Source organism: Geospiza fortis, unplaced genomic scaffold, assembly GCF_000277835.1.
Source record: "Geospiza fortis unplaced genomic scaffold, GeoFor_1.0 scaffold171, whole genome shotgun sequence".
NCBI classification, from domain to species: Eukaryota; Metazoa; Chordata; class Aves; order Passeriformes; family Thraupidae; genus Geospiza; species Geospiza fortis.
In genome coordinates this window covers 5,797,673-5,823,560 of record NW_005054313.1, presented here as the reverse complement: position 1 = coordinate 5,823,560, position 25,888 = coordinate 5,797,673, and the positions used below count along the sequence as shown (strand labels likewise).

At 35.7% G+C, this 25,888-nt stretch overlaps 1 protein-coding gene across 3 annotated transcripts in view; it reads right to left on the bottom strand.

Moving 5' to 3' along the window:
• The window catches only part of UNC13C (unc-13 homolog C), a 133,521-nt gene that overhangs the window by 70,762 nt on the left and 36,871 nt on the right, over positions 1 to 25,888 (bottom strand). For all 3 annotated transcript variants that reach the window (XM_005419659.2, XM_031055882.1, XM_031055883.1), the window contains 7 exons: positions 23,727 to 23,798; positions 18,952 to 19,171; positions 16,234 to 16,461; positions 14,162 to 14,303; positions 7,257 to 7,426; positions 6,317 to 6,432; positions 4,750 to 4,913 (listed from right to left, as the gene is read on the bottom strand). In XM_005419659.2, coding sequence (XP_005419716.1) covers positions 4,750 to 4,913; positions 6,317 to 6,432; positions 7,257 to 7,426; positions 14,162 to 14,303; positions 16,234 to 16,461; positions 18,952 to 19,171; positions 23,727 to 23,798 — 1,112 coding nt within the window. The remainder of the gene's footprint in view (positions 1 to 4,749; positions 4,914 to 6,316; positions 6,433 to 7,256; positions 7,427 to 14,161; positions 14,304 to 16,233; positions 16,462 to 18,951; positions 19,172 to 23,726; positions 23,799 to 25,888) is intronic.

Sequence of the window (25,888 nt, the reverse complement as noted above, 5' to 3'; positions counted from 1 at the left end):
AACACCCTTAACTGTTGTCACTGCCCAAATCATCTTTCAAGGCATAATTCAAGATTGTTTTCCTGTAGGGGCAATTATTAAGTGCTATTATCTGCATTTTACATAACTGAGAGAAATGGCTCAAAACTACTCAGAAACCAACCACATGGGCCAGGACTAGAGCCCAGCATTCCCAGCTATGTGCTCATGGAATGGTGTTACCAAAACTTTAATTCATAGCCAGTAATTTCAAGAAGTGCTTTTGAAGACTGAAATGTGAATTCAACAAAAGAAAAACACAGTTCTCTACCCCTCAGAAAAATCTTTCAAAACATATGTCACATGTTTCTGTCAAGTAGAAGAATAATACTTTCCTTTTTAATAAAATACAATAGTGATGTCAGGTGGTTCTCACCAATAAAGGCAACCTTTAAAGCTAATAGAAATATCTCCTTATCTATGAGTAAGTTTGGGAAATATAGGTAGGGATAATCAGAACCAATTATCAAAAAATTGACAAAATAATTAATACTTTTAATATTGATGACCTTTATTTTCCAGAAGTCTTTTAGTGGACTTAAAAGTCGTTAGTGCACGAGTAACATCAATCTGGAGATAAAAAGGCACTAATAACCCCACTGGCCTTAGAGTCATATCTGTAACACATGCTCTGCTGAGGGAGGAGGCAGGCAAAGGAGCAGTCAGCAGCAAAAAAAAATCACTGAGATTGTCTCAATTGCCTTCAGGGAACATTACAGACCATGGGAATATTGTCTGGGTCAAAATTTTAGGGTGTCTTTTGAAGGTTCCCTTAATGAGCTACCTGTACTGAATTCTTAATACTAAGAATAGGCCCTAATTCTACAAATTTTTCACAAGGAAAATTTAAAGCAATTGCTGTAATTTATGTCCTTACTGTATCACTGTGCTGTTTCACCTGTAATGTGCTTAGTGAAAATTATGATAAAGCATGTATGCCAGATTTCTGCTTCTCTCCATCATTTAATTAAAATCTCTAATGTTCACAGGACCTATTAAGTACACAATATGGGTCATGACTCAGAGTGCTGATAACTCAGGTTATCAGCTACCTGCGAGATACCTGGTTTCCTTCTGCTTGCTAAAATGAATAAATCAAAGTAAACTCCTATCCTTGTTTTTGCAGGGCTTTGAAAACAGTAGCCAGTAGCATCAGTTATTAACAATTTCTAGCGGGCACATGATGTCATAGCAACCACTGCTAGATCTCACACATTTTAGAGCAAGGCTGCACTGCATAAGCTGAAACCAGGCCAGCTTGCTCCAACTTTCTTACTATGCAATTTTCTGACCAATAGACAGTGCCTGGGATTCTTCCAATATTTCTGTTAGCATGAATTAGTGAAGAAAGGAGTCTAATTGATGTGCTGTACTCATCAGCAAGCAAATGCTATCAATAAAAAATTAGTTTAATGGGCAATGTGTGTGCTTTCTGTAATGCTGCCACATTAATTGAAAACTAGCAGGAGAACAAGATGACATAGTTAGTGCCCATTAACCTGCTGGAATGAGAGCTATGTTGCTGATTGAGAATCATTAGGTTCTACCTGTGGTGACTCTTGCCAGTAAGAAGTAAAGATCTTAATAGAGCTTTTATTGCACTTGACTCTATTACACAGTAAATTCAGGCTGCTGATATTATGTGTAATTTCAGCGTCTAGTCAAACACTGTTGCAATACGTGCTCAGATTTTTGCCTTCTAAAGAGAAGTAAATTAAGTTGAAAGATGAATGACAGGAAAAAAGTTACTTTTTCTTCACTGCAGAGTGTGGCTTAATATATGTAGGTAAAAAAAAATTCAGTTTGATTCCTTCTAGACATTGAATTTACAGCATAAACTGCCATCAGTCACCACAGTCATCAAAATAAAGGGCAGCTGGATCACTGCGCTGTTTTTCTACTTTTTCTTCCTGCTTTTTGTGATACTTCTTTTCCTCCCTATTGTCTCACACATCCCTGCTTGTACTTCTGGGAGTTACACATACCAGTTGTGTGGCTAACAGTGTCTGGCTGTTACCCATCAAAAAAACAACAACAACAAAAAATTCTCATCTGAACCGTGTAAGAATGGCTGAAATGGTCTCGCTTTTCTTTTCCTAGTACAGACTCCATGAGAAATGGCAGTATAAAATAGTCATAAGAAAGAAGAGTGGATTATGTAACCTATACAGTCAAGACTTCAAAGAGCTGCAATTACTGCAACAGAATCAGTCTTTCTGTTGTATTTTACTTTGGGTCAATGGCTGTTTTTCTATTCACATGAATTCCACATTTGTACCTTAAAGCAGATTTCCTTGCTCAGGAACTTTACAGCTGTAATCCATATCTTGAGAGTAAAACACTCCATCTAAGTCAGCATCTTTAGGGAAAAAGTGTCTCCATTTATCTCATAAAAATGTGGAGATGTTCCTATCTCCAGCAAGAGGTGCAACCACTCCTGAATTCATTATCCTTCTAAGTTTGGTGAGAAAGGGCTATGTAGGGACAATGATTAGAGCAGACAGGTAACCTGTGTGGTATCTCCTGGTCTGATTCACATTTCATATGAGTATATTCACTGTGTTTAGAAAATCAGGACTAAATTTTTGAAATATTATTTCTGTGCTCTAAAGGAGAAGACAGATATAACTACTGAGGGCCAGAAGGAAATCTTCAGGGTTTATTAAGTGATCATAGATTACAAAGCCACTATGATGAACCAGAAATAATAGACAAGTGGGATTGTTTATTGCTGTAGTGGAACAGGATGCCAAATCACTTTAGACAGGGGTACTTTAGAGAAGCTTAATCAGATTTATGTTGTGTAGAAATGCAGAAAGGCATATGTTCCTACTCCAGCATATGGCATTTATCTATACTTAAAAGGGTCAAGACTGACTATCATTTAGTGGCCACGGAACTTTTTATAATAGCTAACTTTAAAACAAATATGAATACAGCATCCTAAAACTCACGTAGCCTGATAAAATGCAGATGCTCTCTGGAGTCTGGATCCCGGGGTATTAAAGCTTAATCAGTTTTGCATTTACAAACACAAACATTTTAATTTCCAATGTTACCATGAGACATGCAGTAGAAGTATTCTGCAACTAGATTCTCAAGCAAAAAATTCTTACACAATATTCCTCTGGGCAAAGTGATTACATTCAAATTCTCTCTCTGTCGTATAGTAGAAAATTACTTTTCTTTTAGTAGAAGATCTTTGTTACAAAATGCAATCTGATAATTCTATTTTCCAAATCAAGAAGCTGTACATTTTCTTCCAGCCACTAAAAATGTTCCAGAAGAAAAAGGTAATCTCATAAAAAGAAATAAAACCAGGAGATAATAGTCCAAAAGAAAATTCCTCATGACAAATAGACTTAGTGTCTTCACTACTCCTCTTCCCGAAGTCTGAATGCTCGGAGATGTGTCTGCAGATGATTCAGCAAAACAACATATATGAATATATATTTTTCTCCAAGTATTACTTGAGATTACATGCATCACTGATTTTATTCCCAACTTAAACAGGCTGGGGCCATTCCCTCTAAAAGGCAGCGCTTATTACTGACATGAAACATTTTAAAATATAAAAGGATGTGGGTATGGGGACAATGAAATCTTAGTTTTTATTTCTTGTGACTATCTAATATTAAATTAACTTCTCATTACATCTGCCCTTAGATATCTGGTTTGCAGTCAACAACATCAAGGAAATTTGTGGGAAAGGTATAGAAGAAAGCAAGAACAAAAAGAGGACAAAGCAAAATAGGTCAATTAACTTAAAATGGCTTGGTTAGAATTAATTATTATTAATCATATAATCATTAATTATTCTCTGCAATACTGTGTAAGTTCCTTGATGGAAGATCATTATAAACATGTATATTACAAAATATATTCCCTGAACTTCTATTAGATGAACAATACAAGAATTCACAGACAGCTACATAAAGTGAAAGACAAGCTCATTGCAATAGTAGGTGTTGTCAATATATTCTGCAAAGAAAAGAAAACTTGAGATTTTTAGGTCCCTTCTTACTTATTATAAGACTCTTCTTTTTAGGAGGTAAAGAGATGCAAAAATATGAGAGATGTTCTGATTAAAAATCCCACAATACCAGGTTTCTGTGAGAGAAAAGCCTGTATTTTTTATTTATAGGACTCATTTCAATCTCCTGCTTTTCTACGGCTCTAGCAGAATATAGTCCTTTTCACCAGAAAACTTTTTGCTGGATAAATTGAGAACACACAATGGATCCCACACCTCTGAGTTTTATGGTGCTGTGTTCTAAGGTGTTCAGGCAGCTCCTTCAGAATGGATGACACAGTAATAGGGTTCAGTACTGTTAAAAATGGTTTGCACAAATTATTTACATATATTATGGAAGCTCACTGTAGCCACTAGTGAGCTTCCATAGTAGTAGAAAAGAGTACAGAGCTTGTGAAACCCTGTTCCAGTTGCATCTGGAACACTGGACGCCTTTCTGAACTGTGCTATATATCAGTAACATAAGGATTATGGAATGCATTAGCAGTAATACCAGTAACAGCTTATAAAATGCTTATATCTAAAAGCCACTGCAGATGAGAAGCACTTTAATGAGAATCAGATGGACAAAATTATAAGAATTTGAAGTCAGGAATGGAAGAGAAACAGTGAATGAATTCACAAAGGTTTGAGACTTGTTACTTTCCTCAAACACATAGCTGACTGCAAAGCAGAAAGCCAGCCATGATGATACTTACGTCATAGCTTGATAAATGTATTCAATTCCATAGCGCATTGCAAATTCATCCACAATTTCCTGAGCAGCATCATCAAAGTAAACCTTCCAGGCCTCATCACCTTTCACCTCGGGGATTTTCACCACACCGTTTGACTTCACTTCCGTCAGGTAATGGAACAGATTCTAAAGGTAAGAAATGTTTCAAAAATGAAAGTTTGGCTTTTAAGAAGCATTTTGAAAATATTTCCTATATATTGTGTTCAATATGTTGTTAGGCAATTTTTGAATTATTTGTTTTTCCAAAGATTGGCTCAAACTAGTCAGCAAGCTTGTGATTCAGCACATTTTATCTTCTTGATATAAAGTCCTGCCTGTTAACTGGCACAGAAAGACTGCAACATAAAATAGAGCAGAAACTTCTCTTTTATATGCCCTTGTTAATGAATGAAATCATGATGTTGTAATACTTATTACAGAGTGTTTCAATTTCAATTGTATCTGTGACCAATAAATTTCAAATTCATTATTTAAGCCCTTCAGTTACAGGGAGCCAACAGAAATACTGCAGGTGCCTCTCTCATTGTGCAAGGTGTGCAACAAAGCTCAGGTTTAGTACCCTTGGGAGCAAAGCTGGGATTTGACATTCATGGCATAGAATTCTTCTCAGATTGCCTAGCTCCTTATGTATTCACAAATTTTACGACTTCATATGTATCCACAAAATCCAACAGATTTTATTTCCTATTTTCAGTGATTGGAAAAAAAAAACCCTAAAACCTCAAAATACTTTCAGTTTTACTGATTAGCCCATAACTTTCTCTTGGATTCTGTTAAAGCATTTGAATATTGTCATTTACTTCAAAAGTCCAACGTTTGCAATTTCAGGTCAAAATCAATCAGCACAGATGCCCTAAATATCTGATTTTACAAATGGGGAACAATGGGATTTTGTGGCTACATGCTCATGGTGAACCTTCAGCCATGTATTAGCTATCAGCTTTCAGAAACTACTTGTATTTCCAGAATAGAATTTCTACATGGATCTCGATTTGAAGGAAGAGTAATCAACTACAAAGAAAATCTTTCAGAAGACACACCTATTTATCAGTGATGATTTTTTTCAATGTTGACAAAAGCAAACTAGACGAAAGGAAAATTAGATTTTATAGAGTTTATGTTTCTCCTTTTTCTCACTCTCCAAAATATGTATTACTGTAGAACAAAAGAAATCCTTTACAGTATACTTCTGTAATATATAGAAATGTTTGTATATTCCTGATGTTAACAATGATGTATCAAAGGGCTAAATCAAAAAACAGTACAGGTAGAGTTTATCTGGCTCAACCTCTTTTTCTAACACCACCTGGCAGGAATGATCTGTTTGTTGGTCTTATGTTGTTCTACCCTTGCCTCTGAACCCGATACTTCCTGAGCAATACAGAATGGGAAGTCTAAAAAAAACTCATCCTCAAGTACAGCAGCAGCTATTTGTTACAGTGCTCTAATGTTCTGTAGCCTTATTTCTTTATCCATGCAACAACTGAACAGTAATTTCTATACTGTATATTATAACTTCTCCAACATACCTCATGTAGACAGGTGTACTGCACATGATAAGGAGCAACTTTCTCCTCTCCTTCAATTTCAACATTGATTTTCAGTCTAATGGCCCCAGAGACAGCCGATTTATCTGTTCGCTTTTCTGAAGAGTGGAAAAATAATACATTAGTAACTACCAAGAACACATGTATGTCATATGAAAAGCTTTCATAAATCATTCTAGTTTAATCTTTTAAAGCTAGGGAGTCCTGCTGTTGCAAACAAGAATGTCTTTTAATACCTCAGACATGGTTCAGGCCACAAAATGGAATATCTAACTATGAAGTAAAGAATCTCTTATTTTACCTCCCACATTCAAACAAGGTTGCACAGCTATTTATTTACCACTTTCCCCTTCTCAACTGAAATTACTGTAATTTTCTACCTGACATCTGTACTAATTATTAGTATTTTCCTTTAGTTATGAAGACTTTACCAACAAGCTGGACTACTCTGAGTGTGATGGGTTGATTCTGGTAAGTGCCCACCAAAGCTGCTCTATCAGCTCCCTTCCTCTGCTGGACAGGGCATAGAAAATCTAATGAAAGCCCCATGGGTCGAGAGAAGGATGGGGAACAGATCACTCACCAACTACTTCCATGACCAAACCAGACTTGACTTGGGGGAAAATCAATTTGTTACCAGTGAAATCAGAGGAGGATAATGAAAAATAAACCCAGATCTTAAAACACACCTTCCCCTCACCTATCCCTTCTTCACAGGTTTACTTGATTCCTGATTTTCTCTACCCCTCCCTGCCAGTGGCACAGTGGCATGGGGCAGTGTGGGTTCTATCTTTCATTTTCAAATCAACCTGTAATACTTTAAAAGTCATACATTGGTACCAAAGCTACCAATTTTGAAGTCACAAAGCTAAAGACAGTACTCTACCTAAATTTGTTTTAAAAAAATCAGTAAGAATCATACCTAAATTATACCATACATCCATTTCTCCACTCAGTGTTCTTACTTCAATGATTGTTTGCCCAAGGAAATCATCTGATTCCTTTTTGAAATGCTGTTTTACTCTAGATTTGATATCATCATCTTCATCCCATACTCTTACTTTTATTCTATCTGTAGAGTTATGACATTCACTGGAAAAACAAAAATAAAACACAAAATGTGTGTGATATATGAACTATATTACTCTGTACTGCTGTCTAATTCATTAAACTCAGTCTCCACACACTTGCTTAACTGCATCAAATGTCAAAGCATAAACAATCTGCAATATCCAGAGGAAAAAAAGGCCAACCCAGACTGCCAGGGACAAAAAAAATCTATATATATGAGAATTATTACATATAAAGACAATAAATTGATTTAATCATATATACATAAAGATTGTATTTAGGAATGTCAATAACTGCTCATTAAAATTTTTTATTTGAAATTCATACCTCTTTATGCTATTATGTAACGAATACCTTAGGAAAGATACAGTTAGGTCAGGCTTATTTGTTTAGCAATGCCAAGTAGTACTTTGGAGTAATACAAAAAGGAAGAAAAAAATTAAAGAATATTTCCAGTGTGTGTCAGGAAGCTTTTGTTAAAAACCAAAAAGTATGCACAAACATCCCAGCAAGGAAAGAAAGGCAATCAGAAAAACCCAGGAAAATAAGGAGCTGCTTTTTTAAAAAGATACATTAATGTTCTTCAAGACCTCCGTTCCCTGGGAAGGAGAAAGAGTAGGGACCATGCCATGTTCTAAAAAATTTCTTGTAAATTTAGGTGGCTTACTAACACCTTCTGGGTTGAGCGGATTTGAGGAAGTGCTGGATGTGAGAGGGAATGAGGCGGCTTCACTTTCAATCTACAGAGTTCACAGAGGAAAAACATTTTTACTCCCAGCTGCACCCTGCATTTATTTGCACAGAAATGGAAAATAAACTCTATTACTACTTATTCCCATAAGGCACAATGAGGACTGTTTACTATTTGTTGGTGATGGCTTTTGATGACTTGATTCGAATATCCCAACACTGACCGCAGAGGTTTGGGTTAGTGAAAAAATTTCTGCTGAAGTTTGACTAGTACAGAGCTGGCATCAGTTAAATAAATCCATACTATACACATGCATATGAAGTATTGTTTTTAATCATTCACTAGTGCTACAGAAATATTTTTTATATTACATACATCTGTTTATCTTTAAATACGACTTTGAAGCATAGCTGCAAATTTTCATCTTCAGCAGGGCATTACTTTCACAGCTGATTAAGAGTTTTGACTCGAATTCTATTCCAAGCACTATCATTACTTAGCGATCTGTCTCTGTTTTCAGTGTTAAAACAGTAATACTACAACTTATCTTCCAAGCAGAACCCCTCAGGGGTATTCTAAGAATTAATTAGTGGTGGTAATGGGCTTTGGAAGTATAAAGTGCTGTAAATGGTATTATTATTTTCAAGGCCAATCAGACACTAAAAATGGCATGCACAGCTTTTACTCTGCCACACTGTGACACCATTCAGTATCACAGAAATCCTTGTGTCTGTCTGTATTCCAGATTTGAACTCTGCAGATAATTCTGGTAATTAAAATGCACACTGTTCTGTGATTAGCAAAACTAATAGAGTGCAGTTTCCTTTTGTCTTATTACTGGCTTCCCTGACATCCAACCAACTACAATCACCTAACTGAATCTTCTCCCATAGCTGGGGTTTTCATAAATTACCCCTTTATGTGAACTCCTGGTATCTGTTATGGGATGAACTCATACTGAGGACAGTTAGTATCTCATCTCTCTCTAACCACATATTTTCATAGAACATGACAGACATACTATTTGGCAATCTGGGAAATTTCTCTAACTAATCACAAAATTCAAAAGCTACTTGCAAGAACATACAAAATATAAGAAGATAGAGGTGAACCAGATAAGCATTGCTGCCTTAAGAAACTAGGCTATTTAATTCTCCCAAAATGTAGCTCTAAGTTACTACTTAACATTGCTAAAGTCCTGCATTGCATTTAGCTGTGCACCCAACAGAAATAATTGACAGGGGATTTCTATAGTGACATAGGGAGATCTGTCACTGGTGAGGCATTTATGTCACCCTCATCACCATACCTGTGCTTTTAACAGAATCTTATTCCTGCTTTGATTCTCTGGCAGATGCTGCATATAAAAAGTCATTGTGTACTTCAGCACAACATCATATTTCTATTCTTCTGAGACGACATAAATTTCCCTCTGATACACACTTAGTTGATAAAGAAATATTTATTCAGATGGTCAGGATTCCCTGATCTCCTCCGTTGTCCTCAGCATCCTTTTCTCCTTTAATCTTAGGTTAGTGAAACGTGGTGAGACCTGGCCCAACCAATGTGTTAACTCGTGCTCATCTTTGTGTCAAAACTTCAGCAGAGAGTCAGCTCTGCTACTTTTGTAATGTTCCTGTTCAGGACCACAAAAATAGCATGGATTTGTGTTTAAAAACTGAAGAGTGGATGAGCAAATATTTCCTCCTGGCCTGCCCTGTGGCAGTGTGACTGCCGGGAGCTACTGCTAAAGTTCCAGAGCTGTCTCTGAATGATCCTGCTCACCTGCCCAGACTCAGAAACAGTCCTCTGGAACGACATGCATGTTCTGCTTTAGTCACTGCTAACATCTGTCCAGAAGCTCTGCGTGGAATTCCTACTTCTGTTTACTCTAGGAAAATCAGCCCAGGGAATTAAAGGCTTGACAACATATGCTTGTTTCAGTGCTCCTCTTCTAGCCACTCTGCTTTATGTGCTCAGTAAAAGCATTCACAGAAGTGTGATAGAGGAAGACAAGAAATGAATTTTCTCTAGCACACAGAGAATAGAGGGTACTGATGTTTCTGAAAACTAGAGTATACGCAGTCTATTGAGAGATGCAAGACAGAAGAGACAGTTTTAATAATTTGCCAACAATCTGGTGACACTACATTACTTCTGCATTTCCAGCATGCCACACAGACATGAAATAATCCTCAGAGAATTCCAGCTTATTCTAATGGTTAGAGTAATAAAAATGGAATAAAAAAGTATCTTTACAACAGTACCCCAATGTAAATTTACTATTTGATGCACTGGCATGATCTTATTGTACATATCCTCTAAGAGATCTGCGCCCAGTGTTAAAATGACAACTAAGTCGTACTGTGCTACCCTCAGTAAGTTCAGGAAGCCACTTATTGCTATTATTACCCTCATGTTTATTATTATTGCCATTACTGCAATCCAGGACCAGATCCACGCCATTGCTATGTCCACTTTGTTCTTAAGGTGTTCAGAGACAGTTCCATGGTCCCTCAGGATATGTCTCCCAGAATTTCATTAGCCCCACTGTTGGCAAACTTTTTCTGAAGTCTGATTTAAACCTCTCTAAATGTAATTTGTGGCTATTACTTGTTCTATTATACTATTACTAGTTCTATAATTCTTGTTCTACTATAACAGTAAGCATGGAAAATAGATTATTCCTTTCCTCTTTGCAGGAGAAAGGATGTGTTTAAAGACATCCTTACCTCCACTACTTGTCTCTTCTCTAGTCTGGACAGTCCCAATTCTTTAGCAGTGTTGTCACGGGCATGCTTTCTGATAAAGTAGAATGAGACTAATTATGCTTTTTCTTGCATTATTTTACTCTGTCATAACAAAAAGAGAGTTGTATAATTAATCTCGACTGACAGCAATTTGAAAAAAAGACTCAGACCATGTACGCTGTACTCTAAACCTGAAAAATATAATCACTGAACAAACAATTTATCATTGGAATTGCTTCTTAGAGGTGTTCTGCTCTCTTGATTTGGGCTGAGGCTGTGAGATACAGTTATTTTAATTAGCAGAATGTTTCAGGCTGATTATTGAAGAACTTTTGGAATAGATGAATCAAGTAAACTAATGTGAAGGTTTTATTACTCAATTGGTTTTATGTAATACAATTCTCTGTTATATACTCTTGCCTAGGAGGCAATCCTTGAGCTATTTCAACAATTTTGGCAAAACTGTGTTTAGATATTACTAGAAACTGGAGCACCATTTAAGCAGTTAACCACTCATCTTCAGGTGCTGTGAAGATAATATTTTTTAAAAGTCAGTTCAGCTGATCAAGAATGTACAAAATAACAGTTGAAAGGGACTTTGGTGAAGTTCTTTTGGCCACTGACAGTAAATATTGCTTAAAATGAATCCACTAATAATTTATTTCAGAATTAATAGTGTGCAAGTGCCATGCTTTACAGTAACTCTGAAGAAGGAACATCTACAGCTGGATGACTGAAATCAGTTTGAGCAAATGTTTTCATGCACTGAAGGGTAGCAATATAAATCCAATGAAGATATTTATTAGAGCCCTTATGCTGTCTTAGTGACAGCCAAATTAGGAAAAATAAATAATGTAAAATAATCATCCAGTTATTTGAAAGATGTCTATATTACACAATTGTATCTGAGGTATTTATGAATGGTCAGAAGAAACGTGGTACCTGCCAAGTGAGCAGGGTAATTTGGAGATGTGTGCTAGCCTAGACAACACTGTCAGAAAAAACTGATTTCTGTATGTCAGGACCCAACTATTGAAAATAGTCAAGAAAAGAACAAGAGTAGGCTTTTATTATATCAATATGTATCAAGAAAAAGGTTTCTACAAAGCTGGAAACTATACAGCCAAAATATTTCTTCCTGTAATTAAAAAAAAAAAAAAGAAAATGCAGTCCCTTTTCCTGTATCAAATGCCACACTCAACCAGAAAGAGAAGGTGACAGCTGCAGGACCCTTCCTTTGCTCTGGCATTGAAAGAAACTCTCCTATCACTGATGTCTCATTGAAAAAGCCCCCAAACTTCTCTGTTATCTCATTTCTAATAATGCCAGGAGAAAGAATCAAAGCCCTTAGCACCTATGTTACATTCATTACATGAACATCTGCTGGCCTATTTACTTCTCTACCTTGTGCACCAGAAAGCTCTATTTTAGTTATGCTTTATGAGGTCCCCTGCTCAAATCTATGCCAGTGTCCCATGGTCATTTAGCAGGGGGTCAGACTGCATTTTGGCATAAACATTCTCTCACTGTTGCCATGCAATCATATCTGGGTCACGTGTGGTTCTAAGAACAGGAACACTGCCCTCACTCCATGTGCTATGACAGAGCAAATGCACAGTGGGGAGCCAATGTTTTTTCCAAGTCCTTATTTTGGAACAGATGGGAAGATTTGAAAACATGTTTTGGTATGATAAGTATGCATAAGATTGTAAGATTTTTGAGACATCTTATTTCTAAATTTTATAATTTAAAAGTTATAGTGATGGTTAATATTAGATTTTCAACAGGATTTAAATATCAATTGCCACTAATAGAGCCTAATTTAAATAACATTTAAACATTTCTTGAGTCAATTAAATAGTTATATTGATTTACTTTAGATTTAATCTTCTGGTTAAACATTTATAGTTTATTTAATACAATTTAGAAATTCTCATATACTTTCAGCTGAAATCGAAAGCATTAAATAAGTCAGGGAGATTATTTCAGAAAACACATGTGCTTTTAAAATGTTGGAAAATGTATTCAGTGCATAGCAGCTGCTCAGGAGGTACATGCTATAGTAAGGTTTGGGAGTGGGGTATAAATATTATTCCTAGGGCAGTAGATGATAATAATACTTAGTGCTGGGGAAAAAACTTGAATATTTTCAAGTTTCCAGGGACTTTATTGTAGCCTGGCTCTCATCTTCGAGAAACTACATTCAACAAACTTTCTATGAAATTTTCTGAATTGCTCATCCAATTTTTGACATTATGCAATTCCTACAGTTGAAGTGCCAGAAAGTAATTATCTCCTGCTTTTGGACACTCAAAGCCATTCAGTGAGGTATGACACCAACTGTTACCACAGTAATGCAGCTAACTTAAAAAGAAAATGCTTTCTGGATAGAAGTAGCTTGTAAAAAGTTTCTAGGTGTCTTTTCTCTGAAGTACCTATTCATTTCTAAACAAGTGTTAGAAACTGTCAAAGGAATGGCATACATTGTTTAATTCAGCTGGCATTCTCTAGTTCCTTTTACAGACAAATAGAAGCAGCATCTTGGACCACAACTCTTTCACACTCAACCGAAACAATAACCTCCTCCTCAATAAAGTAGCAGATTTTGCCCAAAAACCAGGGAAGTACCAGATTGTAAGAAGTTAACGTGTCATGTTTTGACATTGCATCTTCTCAAAGAAAGCAGGGCTCTATTTCAAATGCCTGAACCTTCACAGAAACTGTCTGCACAGTTTATGTAGATAGGAATAGTGACAACTCCTTCCCTCTTTATAGGAGGAAAGAAATATGACAATAAACTAAACAATGTCATCATATGGTACTCTCTATAATTGACTCTCAGACAATGCTCTCTAAAAGTATGGACATTACAAACATACCAACCCTGAGCCTGGAGCACAACAGTTACTACCAAATTCCCTAGTTACACCTCAGAGAATCACAGTGTCAAATAAAAACACATTTACCTTGCATGGTCAGTATCTGGCATATAAGAAAGCATTTCTAATACAATACTTGGTATGTAAGGTTGAAGTATAAAAACTGTTACTTAAGTTCCCTTAAAGACTAGAATAATTAGACACCACCAACAGATCCCAAAAAAGACTTAATTATAAGCTGCATGATCACTGTAAGATAAAGACACAATAAGTTTTGATGCTTTCTCCATTCAGAACTTGCTAATTTCATAATGCTATAAATATGTATAGTGCAGACAAAACATGTTTTCAAATTAAGCCAACATTTCACTTGGTAGAGTTATATTATCTCAATGTAGATTAAAAAAAGCAATATCAACAGCATTTCTCTACTCACAAATAGAATTTTTCATCCCATACTGGATTCAAATTCCCAAAAATAGTTTTTGTTCTTCGCTTGTTTTTGCCAACTTGCACAGTAACATATGGGTCACTCGAGCCAGTTTTGTCCTTGGCCTGTAAGCCCTGAGCACAAAGAACTGCAACAAAGGAGAGAAATGTGCTTTAGCCCCCATAGCCTTTATTGCCAAGAAGTAAATGAGAATGACACCAGCAACATGAAACAAAGGCCTCACTGTGAGGGATCCTGAAGAAAAGGTTTCTGGATTATTTTCCCAATGTCTGTAACTCTGGAGACTGACAAGGTTTGTCTAAATTACCCTTCTGGATTGTATAATATTTAAAAATATAGTTTAATGGAGTAATAATTAAAAAGATTCACTACTGAGCACCAAACAAATACTTTTCACACATAATTCACATACTTTTCTCAAACTTTGGTTCAGTCAAAATGGCAAGGAATATAATGTTGCATAACTTGTCTTGAGTCTGATAGTTCCCTAAAGTTCCCTGCCTCCAGTAAATAAATAAATAAAAAATTCCAAAATTTCTCCAAAGAGCCAAACTAACATTTCCAAGGTAAAACCTCCAATAATATAAAAAAATATATATTCCACAGTTCCCTGTGGCTTATGGAACTAAACATGAGGGACATTGCTGCCATTTGTTCTCTTAAGAGATGAACCATGACTTTTAGAATACTTTCTATGCTATCGCAGAGAAGGTGATAGTTCAGATCAATTATCATCAACTGTTTATGTATTTGCTATCCTTTCTGACAGTTAGTGTGGGTGTAGAGTTAATAGATATGAATTTAGTGGCAAAAATAAATACATACAATTCAATTTTCCATCATAATTCATAAAAGTGGAAACCTCAGGAGAAAGCAGAACTCTCAAAGAGCAGCCTACCAAACCAGAGAACTGCAGCTAAAGCACTTGCTCTTGGCTCTTACCATTCAGCAGCAGTTGGCTTTGTTATTTTGCACACATTTTTAAAATCATCTCAGTGGTAACATTGAGTTAACATTCTCTAATGTCAATCATCTTGGATAATGAAGCTCCCTTGGCGTGCTCAGAAAACAATTACCTAAAAATGGCACCTTGCTCAGCAGATCAGCTCTTGGTGTAGGTTTAGTCATATGTGCTGACTTTAGTGAAAGAAGTAAAATTCTGCTATTCTTTAACACATTCAATTTCTGAAAACACTCTTAGGAATAAAATAGCATATTTTGTCTTCCCCATTCACTCAAAATCCATAGGGAAACTTTTAGAAGGCAAGGAAGTATCCCCTCTCCTACTTATGTAGTAGAATGAAGGGACAGTCTAGCAAAAGTCTTCAATGATCAAACTGTATGTGCATAGTGCCCTGAACACTAGACAGCCTTCAGTATCCTTTAGAGGTAAAACTAAAAATAAATACATGAATTAAATATGTCCCTAGTGCTTGGTGACAGTCCCAAAATTCCATAATTATTCTTTTGAGTTTCATGCACCACCTCTCACCCTTCAGAATAGCCTCCATTTATGCTGAGGTTTTAGTTCAAAAACTGAAATGTTCAAGTCAGAGGACCTGGAAATCTTCATGAGCAACCAGGCTAATGCAATTGGAAGCCATCTGGAATATGTTTGGAGTGAGCAGAATTATGCAACATCAGCATGTCTAAAATCAGCACCTTAGTCAAGCAACATGAATGGATAATAAGTTTCAAAACCAATGGGATCTGGAATTACAAGCTCAAAGGTTTTTTTAATCACTCCAAGCCTTTTTTTTTGTGAACTTAAACTCTTGCAGTTGGTGGCAAAAATCTCATCCTTATCACAGAAGATATTGGTAGGAGGTAAAGGAGATACATTATTTTTACTTGTCTTCCTTCCTATAGCAATAGAATATAAAGTGGTTTTGGCAACTTAAAACTCAACTCTTGCAGTTGGCATCCTATAAATTCCACTGTTTTTATATGCACCAAGTATGCAATTGAACACACAGTCTGTCTCTACTTATAAAAAAGTCTTGCTCCTGAATCAGGAAAGTAGGAAAGAAAGAGCTCTTAGAACAGAAGAAAATTACCTGTGATAGTTATTTTTGCTGACCATTTGGATGTTCCATCCAAAACACTTTGTTTTGCTGCTTTTGTATATTGTGCAAAATCTTCTTTAGAAATATTAAACATTTCCTGGATCACTTCAAACACCTCTGGTCTATTTTTCTCTCTAATCTTCATTCTTTCCTTCATAGCACTAATAATATTCTGTGTTTTGTCTTCTGCACCATGTTTGGAACTTTTCTCAGCTGCTCCTGAAATGAGAGAAAAGGTCACCATTGTTATGGAAAATTAACTTTGTTCTTTTTCTTCTCTAAGGTCTCCAGTTAACTCTTGGTGCAGCAGTACCTGAAGGAGATCTTTCTTTCACCTGAATAATACCTCATATATATTCTTTGTGGTATCTAAAATTATCAGTTGATTTATTTTAACACAAGGAAGGGGTTAATAGTCATCTTCCATCAGTGTTATGTGTTATACATAAAATTATTTATTAAACCAATACTATTCAGTGTCAATCACTACTGCGGAAAAAGTGTGGGTTGAAATATCAGATACAAGTGATCTCAGACAGCCAAAAGGCTGAATTATATGGCTTCTTCAAGGAGTTTTTGGTGGCTACTAAATCTTGAGAAATCTTGAAAATCTCTTGGTCAGAGTACCTAATCTTTTTGAATATGGAAGACTAAAATTCTAGCGATTAAAGATTATCCAGACTGAAAAATTAGGAATTAGTAGAAATAGAATTATGTGCTACCATAAAACAAAACACCAGTTAAAAAATTCTCCAGTGATTTTATTATAAAAGAGATGATTGCTGAGCTGTCTGGAAAACATGACAGGTCATTTTCAGAAGATGCAGGAGGGGACTTTTTTTCATTTTCTCTTATTTTCTGCCCTTCCTTAAAAAGCAGAAATGCAACAACATAACTGAATGATAAACCCTGGGCACAATCTGAATGGCAATAACATATTCCTGTTAGAAACCTTGTTGATTTTTGAGACAGTACAGATAACACTGAAATATGTGTTAAAACACAACTTTAAGTAAATATCTTTCTCTTTATACTCATTTATTGCAACTAGTTTTACATCTCCTATTGCTAACAATCTCTACTACTGTCTATCAACAACTCTTTTCATGCAGTATTGATCAAACTAATTAAGACAATAGTGTAACTTACATTGCACAGCAAGTTAACAAGCTCCTTTCACCCTAGGGACTGATACAAACTCAACATGATTGAAATAAATTCTAATTTAATATTGCACCTAGTACTAGAAAGGATGTCTTATTGAAGATGGGAGAGCTAATGAAAGTGCTACTGTTTTCTTTCTAAATCTAATTTAGAACAAGTTTATATATTGACCCCAAAGATCTTGAGATGTGAATTTCTACAGCCTACATTAGCAATCATTATATATTAAAAAAAAATCACAGAAGTTTGAAGGTGAATACATCCTACTGATTACAAGGTGGGCAAAAGAACAACTATGATAAAAATAACTACATTTCACTTTATGACACTGTTAGCATCAGCTTTCTCAGGAACAGAGATTTCACCAATTGGTCAATTCATTTTTTCAATGGAGAACAAGGAACACGAAATTTTCAAAGCAGTATACTATGAAGGCTGAACAATTAATCTGTTGCAAAAAATATGATAGGATGCTCAGAAACATTTGCATACTAATGAGAAGAGTGGGATCCCTTAGGCTTGTTAAATATTTTATCTGCAATTTGCCTTGTAGAGGTTTTGTTCTTTTAAGACTCAGTTGTTTGGGCTGGTGATATGGGCCAGGGGACAGCAGCCCAGTTTCAACCACAGTGCAGAATCACAATTAGTATGATTAGGAAGCTTGATTTAGACATTGATCACTGATTTATTGTCCATGGGGTCAGTTGCTCTGGGAAATTTTAATTGATTCCTGAGCAGTGCAAACCTTGAGCATCCATCCTGCATGGCACCTCCTCACACAGAGAACACAGTGAAAAGAAGGAAGAACTGAGTGAAATATGTATATAGTTTTCCTGCATGTAGAAGCTCTGGAACATAACAACAGTGAACAGTGTTGAATAACTCCAGAGTATGGAAGCCCATTCCATTCCAAAACCAGAAAACTTCCAGGTCTTGATTTTCTATTGCTTAGAATCTTGTGTAGTAATTGTGTTGTAATTTAAAAATAGTTTCAATACACCTGATATATTTTCACAGAAGAATGTGTGGTGGCTAGAAACAAGCTAGGCAAGCAAAAAGTGAAGCAAAGTTTGTTTTGCTTTAATTCTAGTGCCAAATGGTTTACTGACTAAATTTTTTTCCCTTGCACATACAGTATTTAGTACTTTGAAGGGACAAGATCGTCCTTACTGTTTCACAGGAATATTTTAAAAATATTTCCTTTGACATTTTTTGTGTTTTAAGTTAAGTAAAACAAAGAGGGTTCATGTCAAGTAATAAATTGCTCCAGATATTGCCATAGACAGTGGAAAGTAAATAATTCACTGATGTTAGCAAGCATTATTTTGTAAAAGCCCAGTAGCATTTGACAGATTTCAAGGACAAAAACAAAACTAACAGCAGGTTTTCCCTAAAGCTTCTGGCTAGCTTCTCAACTGAGGACCATCAACACACCTTCACTGATTTTGGGTGATCTGGTCCCCCATTTCAAGGTATTGCTGAGCATACACACAAAATCAAAAGGTGTGAATTCATACAAGACTTCAGCTATAATGAAATACTCACTCTGCAAACAGTCAGCATTTAGGAGGTCTTGGCACTTCTCGTGGCATTTGACACCACATTCAGTGCATCTCATGCCTTGTCTGGCTATGCCCCAAAGGAGGCCTTCACATTCATAACAGTATGTGGGAGTTGTAGCTGTCCAGATTTCAAAGTTATGAGGTGTAGTTGATGATATTGGATAGATCAAAGCCTGCAGGGTCTTCTTGAAGACATGGATTTTCTGTTGGGTAAGAAAAGAAATATTTCAGGTGTATTGTATAACACAAGTGAACTATTTCTAAACTGTATGCCATTTACACTTAAAATGTTACAAAATACCAGAATATACATAGAAGTATAAAATAATTGGTAAAATACTGATTTACATATTTTGCTTTACACTTTGAAAAGAACTCTGCTTGACTGTTTTGTCTGATTACACAAATAGCAGAGTTAAGTTGGAATAAAGTTACTCAATTAACACAAAGTCATATATATATATATTTATATTTTGAGGCAGAAATAAAAAAAAAGCAGCATTGCATTCATTTGGGCATATTAAGTAGCTACCTAAAATTAATTCTGAATATTTAAATATTTCCTATAGGGACTTAGACATACTGCACAAAATGCCTTTTGATTATATAAAGCACTACCCTCTAAAACCAAGTGTCTATATAATCTCATCAAATAAAAGCAAGCCAATTGCAGGGTTCCATTTTATCTGTATTCCTATGACAGCATACTTACTACTTCATTTTTAAGCATCAAGTTGCTTTTCACTATAGACAAGAATGATCCATACTCTGAAAAATCCAGACCCATTTCTTGGACTGTTTTGGGTTAAAACCCATGACTAGCTGTACTACAAGAACAGTTATTGGCTATTTACTGATTAGTACCATAACAACTTCAGTCTCAGCTCCTTAGTACTTAATAAGATGAAAAAAAGGAGTCCCTGTAGTTTTGCACACAAGACCTTGGCTTGTATGGGCACAATGCTCTGGTTTATTTCACCTTTTTTTCAGGCACCCTGATCTTCTAGGTCCAGACAATTTATTTGGAGTAAGAAGAGCTCAGCAGCCTGTAGTCAGAACTTGGCACCAAGCTTAGGTTGTTTGTGCCTTTTTTAGGGCGTGGGTGTTCACTAAATGCACACGTGACTGCCATGAATGTATTACAAGTTCTAGATTCCCTTATAAAGGAATAAGTGTTTTGTTTAGAAAGAAGAAACTGTATTATAAAACATATCACCATATTATTATTTTAGAATAAAATAATAATCCTGTCACCAGAATGTCACGATATTTCTTATTTTAGAAAGAAGAAACCATATTATAAAACATATCACAGTGGGTTATTTCTGAAAGTCTCCCTGTCCCACCTTGTCCTCCTCTGCTGTGGATATTATGCAAGGTAGGTCTAATGCTGGCTATAAAGCTGTGGCAAGGGAATAAGATTTTGGAATTTGTGTGGTTTGTCTATTTTTTTTTAATATCACTGCCACAGTTCTGACAATACAGGAAGTAAGGCAAACTTATTCAGTTAAACATTTGTTAACACTCCCTTATCTTTCATATTCAGCTGTGGTAAATGTATGCCAAATGAAAGATATTAACCTGTCTAAAAATATGCTGACATATTCTTGGTTTTATGTACCTGCATCTCTACTCAAACTTGTGAGATATTCTGCTAATAATAGATTGTCTGATAAAAGTCATATATTCTTTTTGTGTGCACATCTGCATAATGTTGCACAAAGTCATCAATCAAAGGACTTTTGCTACCATGGGGAAACCAGTACCATGTAGCCACAGGGTAGCCATTGACTCATAGGATCAAGCACTAAAAATAATAAAACCAAATATTAGGTAGCTTAGGCTGCAGCAGCACTTACTGAAACTAGTAGTTACTGCTGAAAACAATATCCATCCTGTGGAGCCTGGCCAAAGATATATGGTGAGACATTTCATGGACATCTGATCTGAGCACAACTGAGAACAATGAAGAACTGAACTAAGAAAAAAGCCTGATACCGCAGAAAAGACCCCCCCAAAAAAAACTGAATTGCCCTCCAGGGTGCTTCTCAGCCTATCATAATAATTTCCCTGAAAGCAAGCAAAGGTGTGCACCAGTTTGATTTGGCAGAACCTAAGAACTGTGATAGTAATGACCACCTAACTCTGGAGAACTAATTTTTGTATATCACTCCACTTTTGCCTTCTGTGTTTCAGGGACCAGAAAGGAAACTTTAAAACAACCTAGTGAATTTATACAGCTTGCTGCCCTTTCACCCTGTTAATCTTCAATGTTTTTCACATTATAAATACTTCCAGAATTTTGCCAGTAACTTTTACATTTTTCTGAAATGTCAGTAAGTAATGAAATTTACCCTCAACAGGCCTTAAAATAAACCTTTGAGGGTAAATGAAGTTCTCAGCTGAAAGATACAATTTTGCTGCTGAACATGTTCTTTCCCCTGTTGTTAATAAAGCAAATTGCAAAGAATAATTTTATTTCTCTTACTATCTAGAGGCTTTCATTCCTATTACTCTTCTCTGTTTAAATGTTTTTGTTATGTGAATTACAGAGCATGACAACATGGCACTAATAACTTCCAGTATGACTATATAACTAATAACTGGTTTGGCAACATTTAGCACCACTAATATATAGGAGAATTATTTAGTTATCTGCTTATCCTCTAAGGGGAAATTTACTTCTGTCATATTCTACCTGAAATACTTGATGATGTCATTGATGTATAATTTTCAAAAGTGTGCAGCTCTGTCTTTGTTCAACAAAGCAATTAAATGGGTGCTCAAATGAAAGCATATGTCTAAGTATTACACTGTTTAAAATGTCTTTGGGTCTGTGCTTGAGAACACACAAACTTAGTGTGTCATGAGTGTGTTGCACCAAAAAGATAGCAGTGACAGGTGGCAAAGCTCAAAGCCTTAACCTCAGGGTGTAATTTTTTGAGTAGGTGGCACTTGAGTTTTAATAAAGGCATTAGTTCAAAGAATTTTCATACTGAATTTAATCAGCCAAATAACCCACACCCACCAGAGTCATTAATATTCCCTCCATAAAAAAACTTGGGGAAGGTAAAAACTAGAAAAGCCCTAATCAGAGGAATAACTTGCCCAAAGGGAAGTTTTTTCCTTAAATTTCATTGGTGACTCCATTTCTTCATCTGCATTTCACATCTTCATTTTGTGGAGAGTATCTGGAGAATTCTTTTATGCCTGAAGATGTCTGTCCTTTTTGTTTTCAAATCTTGCTCTACTCAGTGTAATGATGCCCTAGGTTATTAAGTTTGGCTGGCTACTTAGAGAAGTAGAAAAGTAACGCTTTTATCTTGTTTTAAATATCTTGCAAGAGGTTTTACTGGCTGTATCCTTAGATTTGTCTGGGAAAGACACTCCCTGGCCCTTGGTCTGTGTAGTGAAGGTGGTGTAGGACTGGTTTCTTTTATTCACCTTTTTACATTTTCTCATCAAATGAACTTTCATGTGTCTAAATTACATTTGCTACCTGCCTTTGGACTTATATTTTTATTTCAAGATTGCTTAAGAAATAACTATTTCTGGTACACAGTTTTTCAAATGGCATGGTTCAAATGGAAGACAAAGAATATAGAGGTATAAAAATACATTCAAATGAATTTTCCTTTTCCATTTCTCCTGAATCATAGTTCAGTAGTTAAGATCCCACAGTTCTCCATTTTATCAACCTTTGCTGCTATTTTGAGATAGCAGAATAAAATAACTACTGCCCCTACTGGAAGAATATTTCAAACACCATCTGTTTTCCACCTCAGCAATCCATCCCTGAGCACCACCATATTATAACTTCCTTATTACCATATAAGCACAGAAAGTTCACAATAAACCAGGTAAGAATGATGGATATCAATATTTGTGCTACATGTTCCAGTTCCCAGAACACCTGTCAGCATTTTTTGTTCTCCCATTCTTCTACTATGCACCTCGACAACAATGTAAGAAAAATTCAACTCTTCAATTTTCTTCAGAATAGGATGTATTTTAGAAGGCTATGTATGCACTAGCAATTTGAGGAACACAAAATGAGCCTGTATTCCTTCAAATTATTGCTTTTGCTTAGTTCATATATAAATCTTGTGTCACACTTTAAGTATTCCTGAAGAAAATGGCACCTGTTGTGTTTTTGTTCGAAAAAATGTCTTTTGTCAAATCTAAGAAATCAGTAATGGACTGCACAGCTCATGTATTTTACTAGATATTACAGTATGTTTTTTCAAAAGACTCTTGTGGTTACTTCTTGTACGAATTAAATATTTCTTCTAGAATCATATATGTTATTAGCATGAGTTACATTAAAAAAAACCCAAATAGTTTCCCAAGGACTGGGAAAAATGATCATAAAAACCCATCTTGCAGACCCCTGTCATACTGATTGCACTCACAGTATGATGAAGATAGAAAGATGATGAAAGACTGCAGGTAAACACGGCACAGCTGGACAATTTAAAACAAAAGGCTTCCCCAGATAGCTGTTTTGTAAATCAAAGGTTTTCTTGGTTAGTCCCCTCTGACCATCATGGATGTGAGTCAGCAGAAGCAAACCTGGTCTTGCTACTGTGGATCAGGCAGAAAATTCTGCTCAAGTTCCCTGAAAGTTTCTACACAATAAATGGAATACATTCCATTTCATCCAGTTTGGAGTGTGTAACACTGAAATAATTTTTAGAGATCTTTGAACAAAAATTTCTGTTACCTGAGCATCTTAAACCTGTCACTGAAAACACTTACCATTTCTTCAGTGTTTATGGAGGTCCGGATGAGCATGGCCATGGAAATACCAGATTTCCGAGCTGCAAGGGTCTGTTTAAGGCAAATGCAAAAGAGTCAAAGAGTCACCAATTATACAAGTAACAGCAGCTGTTGAATCTAATGGAAGGCAAATATTACTTGATTATACTACTGGATGTAAACAAAACTGTAGAAGATACAAAACCTTTTAGTTAATGTTTGCAGCTCACAATTTTCAGGGTTTCAGTACATAATGGAAGTACACTTCCCATCATCATTACTGTTTCTTTCAGCAGTGCCCAGCTGAATTGCCATTTCTAATACAAAACCTGTAATTCAGAGGTTTGTGACTCAGTTTTTTTAAACCACAGGCTGTCACTGTTTTTCTGCTTTGCCAACCAAATTAATGTGGTACAAGGATAGGCATCCTGCCCTAATTTGGAAGCCGACTGTGCCTGCGGCAACTTGGGAGATCATTTTGCAGTAGTCTTATGGTTCAAGTTGTCAGTCTGGATAATTTTTTGTAACCCACTGAGCATTTTTAAATGGTTTGTATGTATATAAAATGCTACTTCAATAAAAAGACCTCAAGAAATCTTAAAGTGTTATTTTCCTTAAAGAAAATATTAATTCAATACTATGGATAGCTGTACAGAGAAATACTCTGGTTATTTGAGACAGGAAAAGAGAACAGAACTCTGTGTCAATCTGTCTTCATTTGGCCACATGATGTTATTGGTATATGGAAAACTTCTAGTTCTGAGGACAATTCATTTGGTTGTAGAGATGAACTCTTTTGAGCTAGAATGGTACATACAAAGGGACTGAAAAAGAAGTAATTTTAATATACAATAAACAAAAAAAAATTATATTCTTTATTGCAATACCCCAGAAATTTAAATGGGTCCTTGAGAATTAACTAGGGAGTATAATGATCAGAAAGGAGCCTGGGGCAATGAATTCTGTGTGTATTACAAATAATATTTCAAATCTGAACATCATTTCTGCTATCAATAATCCTTTTGCCCTGACAGAAACAGATAAGGTTTATTCCACTGTGCACAATATCAACAATAACACTGTTATATTACTGGACTGCACCAGGAGTGTTGTTTTCATTCCTCCTTTCTCTTAATCTAAATCATTCCAAGTGTGTTTGTACACTTGTGCCTTATCTCTGTTCTTCTGTCATCCACTATCTGCTTTGTCATGCTTTGCTGCCCTCACGGTCTAGCAGTGGGTTGATCAATTATACCACCCACTAACCACAAGTCTGTTGTTGCCTTTGTTGTGAGGATACAGATTTTCACCTAACTGTGAAGTGGGTCTCTGTAGTCCATAATTACAGAACTATTACAGCAAAAGTTCAAATGATACTTTGTATGTGACATTCTTATTTTTGTGAAATGCATACTGGGCCAGAAGCAATTTAGGCTTACATCAGCGAAGGAACTGCATCATTAGTCTCTGGATGAAGAGACAAATCCAATTTTTTCCAATTATATAATTTTAAACACTGCTATATTTAAAATGGATTTCTATTTATTTATTTATAAGATTGTTCAATTTTAATTTTAAATGTTCACTTTCCCTAATTCAATTTTCAATAAGTTTCTCTTGATGATAATTAAACTTGCAGACTGACACAGAATTATTAATCTTGTGAAACCAATTAGAGGGTAAGAAATCATCCTTGGCTTAGTAGTATTCGATTCATCTCCTATTACCTTCCCTTTTTTTTCTCTTTTAAACTCAGCAATTTACCAACTCTATGCCATTAATTTGCTATCAGATTCTCCATTCCTTATTATTAAGTAAATAATCCTGTTTACTTCTCTATGACCATCCTTTAATTCTATGAATGTGGGAGATGCCACGGGTATGTGTTAGTGAGATTGACAGCCCAAGGAAAGATTAGTGTTCAGGCTTTGTTTTTTCACACTTTTTGTATCAAACACAATGCTACAAGACCCACATATCAAAGCTAAAAATGGCAAGTGAAAATGCTTTTGGATCATTAAGACGAAAAGAAACAATTTTCATAATCAGTAGAGTTCTGGGTTTTAAAATATTGTACTGTAAAAGCATCAACTTTTTGATCCTTCTTGAAGCACAGGTTTTTGCTCAAAGTCTTGACAAGTAGCCATGTAGATTTACTTGCC